This window comes from Lissotriton helveticus, chromosome 4_1 (assembly GCF_964261635.1).
Source record: "Lissotriton helveticus chromosome 4_1, aLisHel1.1, whole genome shotgun sequence".
Lineage (NCBI taxonomy): Eukaryota > Metazoa > Chordata > Amphibia > Caudata > Salamandridae > Lissotriton > Lissotriton helveticus.
This window is the reverse complement of record NC_136063.1, coordinates 1,519,730,670-1,519,745,220: the sequence shown is the minus strand read 5'-3', so window position 1 is coordinate 1,519,745,220 and position 14,551 is coordinate 1,519,730,670. Positions and strand designations below refer to the sequence as shown.

Sequence of the window (14,551 nt, the reverse complement as noted above, 5' to 3'; positions counted from 1 at the left end):
ATTCAGTATCATTCACTTGTCTATAAAATAGCCATCTTTCAAACTGTTTGATGTTGTGGAAAGTTCTGTTGCAAATGTTAAAGATTTGACTGGAAACAGATAACTTTTTCACAAAGTTTTCATGTATGGCTGTAAAACTGTGGCACACATTGTCTCCAGCTTGCTGCCCAGCTCCAAACATATGAAGTGCCCGCACTCACTCACCTATATTAAGAAAGAACCTTAAAAGCAAAGAAATTAATTCACTGTCCATTAACCTTTTTGGAAAGATTCTTAGATATACATCAAAAGGGGCCAAAGTTATTAGTAACACAAAAATAACTTTTGCTATTGAACAGCTGACCTAACTACAACTATTCAATGGAGGGTGATTTGTGGTTTGGCAAATAGTTCATGCTGGCCTAGGCTTATTGTCACGCATTCAAATTTTGAACTAATCTGAATCAAGGTAAAACAGAGAGGAGTACATCATTACTCCAGTTCCAGGTATAAAACACAGAATGGTCCCATAATTGCACAGCCACCAAATAACACAACTCACGGCATCAGTATTCTGATGGGTGTCCACTTACCACCCAGGATTGTGTGGTACCTGTAATGAGTACCTAGGTAATTTTCTCAGATATTGGCACTGGATAAAAATACATATTTAGAAACAGGAAACAGGACGTTTTTTTTTACAATCTTTGGAATACAATTAGCAAATGGTGATTTTTTTTTTTAATGTTATCTTTATTAGACTGACCACTAGACAACTGCCAAGAAACTGGAAATGGAATAATGTTGTAGTTGATGTAGCATCCATCTCCTTTTAGTTATGCCAAACATGGATCTAATAATGAATCCACTTTAAATTTAGAGGGAGAAAGCAGACACCCTCTAAACAAAAATGTGCTGCTGGTCATGTTGTGCCACCTACAAACCTCCATGTTGAATCAGTCAGCTTTAAAAACAGACTGATTTTCAACATGTTAGCCAATGAGCTTGGATGAGATATGAGAAGCCACCTCAAGCTGCCAGCTGACAGATATTCTCCTTGCCGTCCTCTTCAGGTCAGGAAGAATCATTGGCGTTTCCACTGGGCATTTCCCCAAGCCTGGGAAGGTGTAAAGTGAGCCCTCATTGTAGAGTGAAGTTACGGGAAATCCCAGTGATTTCTTTACCTGGTATCCCAACAATTGCTGCTGGCTGCCTCTACATGTATCATTAGGCAACCAAGCAGGGCCACCTAGCGTCCTGGAAATGAGCCTGGTGATAACTCTGTGACAACTCTGATCTCTGCCATTGTGCTGCCATCGCCCCACCATCCCAATTAAAAGGCGGTCTTACCTGTGCTGAATATGGTGAGACTTACTTCTCTTAGGATTTAATTCTGGGGATAATCTTAATACGGTAGGAAAGGCACAATAGCCTTAGTATTTTCATCCTCCCTTAATATGAAATAATAGCTTTAGCATAAACTAGTTATTCTGGTCATTAGTTACTGTTTTATATGTTGTGCTTCAACATTCATTAACTATTAACACATTTGTGATGTTGCTTTCTCAGGGTCAAGGAGAGAACAGATTTAACAGAGGCCTTCAAACTGAATCCAGTCTACCTCCAACATAATCACCAAGAATGCGGTAATTATTTACATTTTGTGAAATCGTGTCAGTTCATCCAGATACAATCCATTTTTGTTTTTACCATTTGTCGAGCACAAATAATGACATAAAAGTTTCAGGGAGCTAGAAATGCTAAACAAACCAAATCAATTCCATACGAATCGAAAAATACGAAATCTTACACGAAAAAAACATCGGACATCAAATAAAAAGAACATACAGCCTGATTCATCATTCTCCCGTTTTGCGAGCCCCTAATAGCGATTCATAAGGAATCGCTATTAAGGACTTGCAAAACGGGATTCATGTAGAAATTGCATAAAGAAATGCGATTCCTACACATTCCTTATTTGCGATTAGCAAATTGCTAATCACAAATAAGGAATAACTCCCCATTCATTCCTATGGGCCTAAAGGCTCATAGGAATGAATGGGGAGTTATTCCTTATTTGCGAATAGCAATTTGCTAATCGCAAATAAGATAGCGATTTCAAGGGTGCCAGGGGTGTCCAAAGGACACCCTGTAGCATCCCTGAAATGTAATCTACATTGGTGTTGCGCACACACATGTCCAAAGGACATGTGTGTGTGTAACATGCAACTTAGAAAAATGCATTTAAATGCATTTTTCTAAGTTTTCGCTATTTACCACGAGGTTTGACCTCGCGGTAAATAGCGGCCCAAAATAGCGATTTCGGTATTTTAAAATGGTTCATGAATTGCATTTAAGGAATCTCAAATAGAGATTCCTTAAATGCAATTCCTCGCAATTATGCGAATTCTTTAATAGCGAATTTTGCATTTGGGATGATGAATCCCAAATGCTAAAATTGCAATCGCAAAGGGCCAGATTCTCAGAATCTGGCCCTTTGCGAGCGCAATTAAGCTTGATGAATCAGGCTGATAGAATCTGGAAATCCATCCCAGGGTCATTCATTAAAAGAAAACCCAACTTGAATACCGAAAGTGTCATGAGATACTTCTCAACACATACATCAGCATGCATTTCAGAAACATGAAAAACTGCAATACATTCGAGCTGTTTCTGAAACCATTCCATAAAAGCGCACACACAACTATGAAGTATTTGCCACCCAGACTCTCAAGAGTCTTTTGTGAGATTTTCAAATGTCTGTTTGAATTGCTCTAACTCTGCCAGGTAGGAGTCGGATGGGCCTACAATCATTGTCCACTTCATACTTTGGGATGAATTCTCTTTTCGGGGTTTAGCTTTGTTAGCCCCCTGCAAAATATAAAAAAGAATGTCACAGGGAAATTGAGGTAAATATTTGGAACAGTTTGGGGCCTGCACAGCATTTCTCTGACATTTTAAAGTATACACACACATACACATAAAATTGTTGCTGAGAAATAAATATGGCTTGGACAGGTGAGTGTGCCAGCGCCACCACAGCATTGACCGGAGGTTTTAGGGTGTGACCACTGTCAAAGATAACACACAGATTCCTAAATGACTTCACGGTTGTGGGTGCTTTGCTAAAATATACCTGTCACTATAATAGGAGAGTGCTGAGTCAGCTCTACTCAAGTACACGACCTCTGTGTAATCACCATTCTGCTCATGACAATTCCCCTGCATCCAGTTCTGGTGGGGCCAGCACCCTCAACAGTTTCAATAGAACCCAAAGTAGGGTGAGCACGAACTGGGCTTTGCCAACACATCGATGGCACTGAAGACCATGGTCTTCGATCACTTGGGCTAGAAGGAACACATAGGGAGGAATTAAGAGAGGGGAAAGGGATGATCCTTGAGCTAATCCAAAGGACAGAATCAAAAAGAAAAATGTACCCAAGCAAACCTTTTGAGCCCTGCCTGTGAGGAAAGTGTGCATCTGGTCCGAAACCGGCCTCTCAATTTCTATAGCATAGACCATGCATCGAAGGAGGTTTTTATGGTCAATGGTATCGAAAGCTACTAACAAACAGATCCAGGCGAATCAACACAGCTCTCTCAGTTCCATAAAATGGGCAAACCCCACATCAAAGCAAAAGGTGGTTTATTACTTTTCTAAGTAATGCTGGAGTGGGGCAGTGGCTTCAAGGCTTCAAGGCACATTATTTAAAAACAAGCATTGGAAATGCAATAGGTCTCGCAATAGGAAAGTTGGAGCTAGTGGTCTTATAAATGAATTTTTTTTTTATTTATGTGTTGTTTTTTTAAATAGCTAAATAAATAGCTTTGTCATTTACAATGCCAACGCAGGCATTTTCCTCTTTCCAAACTTCTAATGGCCCATTTTCGCCATTCTATACTTGTATACTGTACAGTGACTCATGTGAGAGAACAATAATACCATTAAATTTTAAAACAGCAACATTTCAAATCTCAGTATAACTTCTTAGGGGAAACCATTTCTTTGCATAGGGCATAAGTAACACATGCTTCCATAGCACAGATCTTTGCCTACACATCCAGTACACGCCAGTCTTCAAACGGTCCTAAGTGATGGCGCCTGGTTATAAAAAAGCATCCGCACAGATGTACTGGGAGGCAATCTTGTGTTTGTTAAGTGTTTTGCCGACAAAAACTCACCTGAGAGCACAGAAGCATGACCAACTCCACCATTTGCAATGCTATAGGTCTCGCATTTACACGAGTTTCAAGCTATTGGCATTGTAAATGACAATGCCTTTTATTTAGGTTTTAAAAACAAAAATTAAAGGCATTGTGATTTACAATGCCAATAGCTCAATATCGTGTAAATGTAAGACCTATTGCACTGCAAATGCTTGTTTTGATTACAAAAGTTCTATGCAGACAGGACATGCTTGCTGAAGCTCGACCTAAAAACTAAGCGTAATCAGATAGATGTGAGATGTGCTCACAGAGAACATGGTTATTTATGAACGCCTTTAGCAATGAATGGACTCTATGCATTTAGCTGGTGGATACCAGTTGTGCCAGCTGCAAACAAATATCTAGATAGTATGTAAAACCATAAAATGCATTTATATTTGATAAGAAAAAAGTTTAGACACACAGGTTACAGATTTTATGTGGTTGTAAAAAATTACCATGGCATCCAACAGTTGATAAATACACAATTGTCCACGTTTCTCGCTCTGCCTCCCACCAAAGAAACACCAACTGCTTACTCACATTGAAGATGTGGAAGGCTCACTCGACGCTGGTCACTAGATAGAACTTGCGACGTCTATGGTGGTAGTGCAGAACATGTGGCATGTGATTCGAGTGCAGCCCAAGAGCACGGAATCCCTGGAAGATAGTGCTGCCACGGCTCGTGGTCTTTGTGTCTCAGTCAGACTCTGCCATTCCAGCAGGTAAGCTTAACAAGCCGCTAAGGGAGAAGACCGGCAAATGCAAGATGCTCCTTCTCGCAGTGAAAGAAAGCAACACACGTTTTAGCAATAGAAAGAGGACTTAATGGTTGAAGCAGCTGGACATTCAGCGATGGCACCTATTTGTCTTTTTGTCAGACAGCTCTATTCAAGCATGTCAGTGAATCGGGAAAAAAACTTTATGTAGAATGTGTATATTGAGTGGATTTATGCTTCATGGGACAAACTAAGCACACTTGTTATTATAATGTTCAGATCGAAATATAAGTATTTTGTCCTTTGCTATACTTGGAAAGAAAAATAGAATCATCTCCTTTTGCAGCACTATTCTTTGCTAAAATGTAAGGGATGAGCAAAGAGGGGGTGCGAGGGAAACATAGAGCAGGAGCAGGCAGAGGAAGGCTGGGGAGGAAATAAAAGAAGCCAAATAAACTAATAAATAAATGGAAAAATACCTTCTGTCAGCCTGCTGCGAGCTTTGTAAAAAGACGGAGGGCATTGCTGTGGGGAGGGGGGAGGAGAAATGCGACACGGCGGGCGGGGGAGGGGTCGGAGTGGGGCGAGCGGCGATGAGGGTGTGAAGCAGCAGGGGCCTTTGAAGTGAAGCTAAGCTTCACTTCAAAGGTGTGGGAGGAGTGCTGCTGGGGATCAGATGGCGATTTGATGATGTGCACGCACATTTTAGGTCAATGCGCTTGCGCATTGACCTAAAAGCGCACGGGCACAGCACCAAACCGCCCAGTTGGGTAAAGTCTGTTTAAGTCGCTATAGTCTCGCTCTGCTCAATGCGCATGCGCATTGACAGGCGAGACCTAAAAAGGAGTGAGTTTTTGTCTGTGGTGCATAACTTTCACTGGATTGAGGCCAGCAGATAATAAAAGGGAAAAACAATAGCTGGGTAAGAATATTGGGTTTGAGGCCCGCCTTACAAAAAGCAATAGAAATAGCAACTTGATCCTTGGTTGAACCCTCAAAATTTTAGTTAAATAAAGTCATAGGAAATACATCCAAATGGGAATTGGAAGATTACTTATCCATGTTACGCTGTGTCATGCTATGGATCACTTGAATAGCACATATTCACCGTATCAGTATCTCTTATCTCTATTGAAAGGGAGGCAAGTATAACAATTGTTATCACACTTGGCCGTAGGGAGGGGAAACAATAACAGGTAGGACTGTTGTCAAAAAGAATGATCTTTAGGGTTATTAACAGGATGTAAAAAATGTGGATTTCATTAAAGGAAATAGGAAGTGCACGCAGAAGAGTGGGTGCTAAGGCAGAGAAGAGCAGCTGTGAATCTGGGCCTTCCTGATTTGACGTATTTTTAGTTCACTTGAATATGAGGAGTGTATGAACTGATTAGGCACATTTCTGACTAGTCGGAATGCAGGAAGGGATACGATTTTCATAGGTGAACAGCACGAGGCAGAGAACCTCTAAGGATATTCTGGTATGAACAGTAAAAATGTTGATTAAAGGTGGAAACTAAATTTGGGGGTAGATAACTTAATAATAGCTGCCGTATTATGCAAAATATGAAGGAGGAATCCATAGGGATTTGTGTTTGTTAATGGCAAAATAAAGAGCTCCGTATTCGTCAAGCTTGCAATCATTTGATGCAAACATCCCAAATGACAACATATCAGCTGTGGAATAGTGTAAAAGCCTTCAAAGCTTTTTTATTTGATAAGTACAGGGGAGGACATCTCCTGAGATCTAATCAGCCAGTAACAGGTCTAAATCTATTTTAACTTCATTGTCTTTGTCTACTTTTGAGCGAAATGGATTTGAGTTTATATCTGTGGGCCTGCATGTAGGATTTCAGAGGCCTGCACTCCCGCCTGCTACGAAATGTTTTGTTTTATCGGCAGAAAGCTTCAGCCACTAATCACACAATCACACCTTGATTTCCAGCATACACAGAAAAAGGTCACAGCCGTTATGTCAAAAGAAGTATCATCAACTTTGGGGACGAACTGTAAGCCACAGGCAAATGAAAGTTGCACTAAGTGCCACATACATATTGAACAGACCTGGCAAGAGAACAGACCCTGGTAGCACCCAACACATGCTGTTCAATCTCTGAGGCTTAAAGGAACTCAGAGTGAATGCTTGTGGCTTCATTAAGAAAAACAACAAGCATTGGCATAGCCAAAAGGTCTCGCTTTTGGGACCATATAAGTATTTAGTTATGCAGCACAATATCCTTGGTGCAATAACATCAACTGTTGCATGGCTAAACACTTATAAGGTCTCAAAGGTGAGACCTATTGGCTATGCCAATGCTTGTTTATGGTGTGTTTATTGAAGCTCCTGGCAGCTTCACGGTAAAGCTACCAGGGATGGGTATATTTTTTCTTCTTTTTTCTATGGGTGCCAAAGAAGCATTTAGCATATTACAGTATTTCTTCGTATGTTATAGAAATAAACACAAGACTACAATGAAGGGTTCTTGTGTCGTCCTATTATTGTTCTTCAGAGAAACGAATACTGGTTTCTTGCCTTCATCACATTCCTCTTTTTGTTTCTGTATGAAATCAAGGGTCAGATGGCATGGAGCTCTTCTCGATATTCATTCGTTGTTTTTCTATGTCACCGAAATAACACTATAATTAAGTTGTTTTTAGTATCTGACAGTCATTTCACTTAGAAACCAAAGGTGGGCTGTAATAAAGGCACAGGTGCTTTCAATATAGTCTGGCTTTTGTTTCTTATATTTATATGACCATAATGTTCTAACACATTATTTTCAGGATTTAGCACAGTAAAACCAGCTGTGTTGGCTATGCCAATGCTTGTCTGTTGTAATCAGGACAACACAGGTGATGATGAAGTCAACGTAGCTTTATTGAAGAGTAGATAAAGCAGGTAAGAAAGTCTCTGTAAGAAGTCCTAAGTATCCATTAACAGTCCCACCGGGAGCAGCCTGCTAGCTGCTCAGCCCCATCCATCCAACTGTCACTCTGATCCAGTCATCCAAGCATTCCACACTCAGGCCTCACACCAACATTCCACGCAGAACATACACAGGCTGAGCAGCTAAGGAAAAGTAAACATAAGAGATAAATAGAAATAGGAGAATACTACATCATATCTCTTTCCTTATAAATGAAAGACGATACTCAACATCTAGAAACTATAGACCTAAAAATACAAGATAAGATAAATAATAATAACATCTTAAAACTACAAGTATGAATGTATAAGACAAAAAGAATAGCGAATATCTTAAGACTGTTTTTTAAACAGCAAAAGATAAATAACTTAGTCAGTAACCCAGGGATGATATAAATAACATCACGAGAGGGATAGCGACTAAGAGAGATAAAGAGAGAAGAGAAAAGGTACATAATATAAAATATGAAATACCCATCTCCACCTCTTAAATTGAAGAAGAAAATATATAATCCCTTGTAGGGAAAACACCATGTAAAAGTGTGGAAAAAGGGACTTGCACCCAAATTCCTACCCCCAGCCTGAACAGGGGACAACCAACGTGTATGTAAAATGTGGACGATAGGTAAACATACTCAGCGTCCTGCCCCCACCCTAAACAGGGGACAACGTACATGTAAATGTGGACAAGAGGGACTATAACCCTATGTCCTGCCCCTATCCTAAACAGGGGACAGCATATAAGTAAATGTGAACAAGAGGGACTTATACCCAACGTCCTGCCCCCGTCAACCAAAAGGGACAATCTGAAATAAAAGCGTCATGAGAACATAGGGACTTACACCCTATGTCCTGCCCCACCAGTAATTAAGGGACAACCTGTGAAATATCTCCAATGAGAGGAGGCAAACAATGTGAAGACATAGCAAATCGTGCGGCGCAAGGCGTCTTAAGCTTGCAAGGACCCACCCCTGCAACCAGTCAAAAAGACCACCCTCACGTAAGGGTAAAAATGTAATATAGAGCGTACAATTGGACATAAAAATCCCAAAACTTACCCTGACGTAGGGCCAACCCTATTATAAGGGAACACTCACCACGTGTAAGGGTTCACCCCTGTGTAGAGGCCATGTGAAGTGTAGTTAAATCCTGCAAAGAAAACTACATGTCCCTAATGTAAAGGACACATTAATATGTAAAACTGTAATACTGTCCAACTGCACTTGAAAAAATAATCTGTATTATAGTAACACTGTACTTGAAATAATACATTAAATATTGCTACATACATACTGCAAAGTGAATTTTTACTTAAACACAGCAACATCCAAGAGAAAATGTGATAAATAGCCACTAGATGGCAGCATTACACAGTACAGTGAATGCTGAATAAATGCATTAAAACTAGATTTCAATTTAACGATCCTAGATTGCACTCGAGAAGAGAAGTACTCCGATGAACTTTCCAACTATGTTTTCACCATTGTGATGATGACATTTCTACATGTTACAGATTATTGAAATCCTGGAGAATAATATCCAAAAACTGCAGAGCGTCTTAATTCAATTATGTTTGTCAAAACAACCGGCATCAAAATTAGTCACGATCCACGTTCTGAATTACATGTGGAACAAATGATGCTTGAAGAAAATGCATCTCAGCCAGACTCAGTCGAGGGGTTTTTCAAAAATTTGTAAACGTCTATCCAAGAAAAAAAAAATGTCTTCTCTTACCAGGAAATACCACTGTGGACAGAAACATGCTGCAGGCTAACCATTAGCTTCCGTTAATGTTCCATCTTGATTGGAAGCAAACGTGGTCGGCAAAATTTGCGGGGTTGGCGAATGGCTATGTGAAGGAAGGCAAAGCTATAACAAAGTCGGCTACAGCAAAATGGCGGCACGTATTTTTACGCCGTACCGGATGGCTCCCGGCATATCCAAGCACCAATACATCTAAACACAGCAATGCGTGCTGTTGAAGGAAGAAGACGTCATGGAGATCGGTGGCTGCTTCGCGTGAGACAGGTAAGGTGCTCGAGCTAAGTTTGAAATTTGAATCCCAGAAGAACAGTTGTTCATAGTGCCCACAAAAGTAACGAAAATGACAGGTCCAAGAAATTTTAAAACAATCACATTGGTGGCATCTGTCGATTTGTGTGCCACTCAAAACAGACTGTGGCGAAAACGGCAAAATAACTGTGCTGGGCCAGAAGCAATCAAGACAAAACACATCCCTCATGTGAAAACAGTAGCTTGATTAACTATTATGTCCCACATGTCTTCACTCCTAGGGATTGGCATGTCATCACATATTATCAGCAGTGAAGACTCACTTATCATGGGATGTAAGAGTCCCGCTTTCCTCTGGTGCAGGCAAAGTGCAAAACACAGTTCATGTTATACCAGACTCACAAAGTGGACATGAAGTAACGCACTCTGCTTTAAATAAAGGTCTCCACTCACAGCAAACTTCTGACACCAATTGAGTGCAGGACCAAAAGTGGAGACACTTTGAGCATGCCTAGTGGCCATGTAACACTTGATATGGATTTTGTCTGATGTCCCAACGCCGCAATAATCATGTACACAATCTGTGCAGCATCAATGTAAGGAAAATAAAGTGTGACTGTACTCTGAAGATCAGTTTGGGCAGCATCCTTGAAGTAAAATGAAAAGCTTACTGTACAGGAAGATTGATTGTGCGCAGAATCCTTGAAGTAGGTTGTAGAAGTAACCTCTTTAGATGATTCTGGTGTTGGAGCATTCCATGTTCGGAATGAAGATACATCACTAGTAGAAGGGGGAATGTACGGGATGAGGGATTCGTGGGTGGACGGTTGATGAAGGGGCTTGGAGATGGTCGTGTGAAAATGTTATGCATGCAGAGTTGCCAATAAAGGATCTTATATACTCCATTTAGTTAGAGTATACTTTACAAATTGGCGACAGAGGCCAAGGAAAGAAGGAGCAACTCTGCGTGGACCACGGAAGCGTTGAAGAATTTAATGAATTACGTGAATGGGGGAAGTAAGATTGAAGAAATTACATTGAGGTGAGCCGGGTGGAAGGCGGAACCTAGTAGAGGAAGCATAATACTAATTTAAAGGAACTGGAATAAAGGAGAGTAAACTAAACTTACTTTCAGTGGAGCGTGAGAAAGGAGCACGAGAGGAAAGAGTGACATGAGGTGTGCGGGAGAAGCATGAGTATCGTGCGCAAAGAGAACATCAAAAAAAAGATGTACGCAAGAAGTTGAAGTATCACGTGAGGAGCAAGTATCACGTCACTGCGTGTGTAGAAGGAAAGTGATAACACACTGAAATTGACGTGCAACGAGAATAGAGAAGACACAGGCGCAGCAAAATGACGCGGCGAAAGCGGCCATTTTAGAATTGGGATTTAAAAAAAAAGGTCGCAATTGTTACACCGTTTGAAGAGAACGACGGGCGCATGAAGAGAGTTGGCCAGTGAGGAAATCGATCGGCTGGCAAAGGGAATAAAGTTAAGGAAGTTGGAGACTACGGTGAGTGCTACTATTTTATTAATTTAACAAAGAAGGACAGAAATAAGGATTAAGGACAGTTTAACATCACAGAACTGCCCTAGTGAAGCAATTATTTCTATAGAAGAAAGGAAGTAAAAAAAAAACTATATATGTAACAGGAAAAGGAGAGAACTATTTGAAAGATCGGAAGGAAAATGTAATTACAAAGGAAATTGTTAGACAAAGTTATATAGTATTACAAATATGTGTGCTGCACAAACTTTTACCTTAACACCGCCAATACCATTCTTGGCAGAACCAGGAGAACCAAAGATCAAATGGCAAGAATGGAAAGTATATTTTATAAACTATATGGTTACCATAAAAAAAGAAGATATGACACCAGAAATAAAAAAAGGAATATTGTTGCATTCTTTAGGACCAGAAGGAATAAGACAATATCATCAAATGCAAAAAAGGAGAGAAGTGAAGATGAAATAGATGTCTATGAAAATGCATTAGATGATTTATAGAGATATTATGCACCAACTGTATGTGTAGTCATTGATAGGTACAAGTTTTTCAGAAGGAAACAAGATCAGAACGAGAAGATAGATGATTATTTTAGTGTTTTGAAGAAAATGGCGGAGAAGTGCAGATTTTGGCAAATAGAGGAAGAATTGATAAGAGATCAAATCATGTTGACAAATAATAAAGGAGTGCAAGAAAGGTTATGGACTATGAAATTAAATGATTTGTACTTGTACAGGGCACTTATACTCATGAGTGTCTTGGCGCTATACGCATACCGCTGTGGAACCCTTCCTGGCTTTTCCCTGTGAAATGCCCACACTTGGGCACCCCCAAGGTGAAGCCAAGCATTCCAGAGCTGTTGTGGAGATTAAGCAAGCTGTTGTCCAGAGTCGCAGCGTGGGACCCATGGTTAGAATAGGCACTGAGGCGAGAATTATCAGGTCTGAGGAAATTGAGCCCGAGACTCACCGAGGCGGGAATTAAACCCTGGTCTCGGGCCAGACCTCTGCATCAGGGTCTGCCGCTCTAACCATTGAGTCACACTATGGGTGATGGAACGTTAAGCAAAATACTTGCTGTTGTGAGGAAAGCGGAAGAATCTGTAAGGTGCGCAAAAGCTGCTCTTGACGAAGAAAAAGAGAAAGAAAAAGAGGAAATATGTGTTGTAAGAAAAACAACTAAAATTAGCAATATTAATCCAGGAAAAAAAGACAAATTCAAAGAGACAAAAGTAGAACGGAGAACTAACTACCCAGAAAAAATGAGTATAGGAGAGAAAGTCAAACAAGTTTGGCATGTTACAGGTGCGGGAGCTATACTCATTTAGCTAACAGTAGAGCTTGTAGAGCAAGAGATCAAAAATGTGCTGAGTATGGGTTAATTGGACACTATGCACAAGTCTGTTATAGGAAAGACAAGACAACGAAAAGAAAATATGTAATAAAAGAAGAAGGAAAAGAAAGCCAAGAGGAATATTCAGATCATGAGGAAGTATTCATGATAAGGGATTTCATTTTAGATGTGAAGAGTAAAGGGAAAAGTAAACCGTCTTGTGAAATTGTTGTAGCTGGAGTAAAGGTGACGTTAGAGGCTGACTCGGGGTCACCCTATACTATTGTGAATTTGGACATATGGGATGAGAAATTTGTAAAAGAAATTGGTGAGGACCTCAAAGTAAGTGATATTAATCCCAAGAGTTTCACTGGAGAAAGCATTCCAATGGTGGGATGTTGGGATGTAACATTTGAATTAAAGGGAAGGAAGGCAGAAGGAGAATCTATGTTGCTGAGTAAGGACCGTGTGTGTTGGGATGGAGAGATCAAGTGAGTTTAGACATAATTCTCAATCCTAATGGAAACGAACAGTTGATGGTGTCAAGTGATGATGATGATTTAAGTGAGAAAATAAGAGAAGATTATGGAGAGGTTTTCTCAGGGAAAACTGGTATGTTGAAAGGGTTCAAACATAAAATTAAACTGAAGGAAAATGCTGTGCCAGTAAATTATAAAGTAAGAAATGTTCCATTTGCTGTGAGGAATGAGTTGGAGAAGAAATTGTTAAGGTTGGAAACATCAGGAATAATTGAGAAGATTGAATCGTCTGAGTGGATGTCTCCGATTGTTGTGGCAAGGAAATCGAATGGCAAAATTAGGTTGTGTGTGGATTTGAGGGGTGTACACAAGGAAATTCAAGTTGATAAATATCCTTTACCAAAGATTAATGAGTTATTGGCAAAAACAAAAGGTATGGAATGGTTTTCAACGGTGAATTTATCGTCGGCGTACCATCAAATTCAGTTACATAAGGAAAGCAGGAAAATAACATCTTTTATTACCCCTTTTGGATGTTTCCAATATATTAGGATGCCAATCAGACTAGCTTCTGCATCAGTAGTATTTCAGAGGATTATGAGTGAGATTTTGAAAGACATACATGGCGTATTGTATTATCAAGATGATAACTTGATAATGGGTGAAAACTGAACAGTACATGACCAGAGACTAGAAGATGTGTTCAATGTTCTGAGAGAAAAGGGTTTAACAGCTGAATATGGAAAATGTAAGTTTGCAAAACAAAAAGTAGGTCACAATATTGGAATGGATGGAATATCTCTGAGAAAAGAACTTTTGGAAGCTGTAAGAGAAGCGCCTGAATCAAAGAATAAAGAAGAATTGCGCTCATTTTTAGGACTGGAGGAGTACTACTCTAAATTTGTACGAAATTTTGCAGAAAAGTCCTATGATTTAAGACAATTACTTAAGCAAAGGAGTACATTTGACTGGAATGATAAATGCATGAAGAGTTTTGTACCTTTAAAAAGGGAGATTTGCAATGCTACACCAATTAAGGGATTTGATCCTGAATTGAGGAGTACGTTGACTGTGGATGCAAGCGGAAAGGGGTTGGGTGCAGTATTGACACAGAATGAGAGTGATGATAAAGAAGTGATTATTGGGTTTGCGTCAAGGAGTTTAACACCTACTGAGGAATTGTACTCTGTGATTGAAAGGGAAACTCTAGGATGTGTGTAGGGAATGGAACATTTCAGAGCATTTTTGTGGGGTAATGAATTCGATGTGAAACCTGATCATAAGCAATTGGTGAATTTATTGACTACAAGTGGAATGGTGAGAGCATCAGCAAGGATAGCAAGACTTTCAATGAGGTTACAAGACTACAACTACAGAATAAAATATGTGCCAG

General features: G+C 39.9%; 1 protein-coding gene across 1 annotated transcript in view; it reads left to right on the top strand.

Moving 5' to 3' along the window:
• LOC144827580 (aromatic-L-amino-acid decarboxylase-like) overlaps window positions 1-14,551 on the top strand; it is a 1,238,931-nt gene that overhangs the window by 1,053,889 nt on the left and 170,491 nt on the right. The window contains exon 10 of the mRNA XM_078685836.1: window positions 1,549-1,625. Coding sequence (XP_078541962.1) covers window positions 1,549-1,625 — 77 coding nt within the window. The remainder of the gene's footprint in view (window positions 1-1,548; window positions 1,626-14,551) is intronic.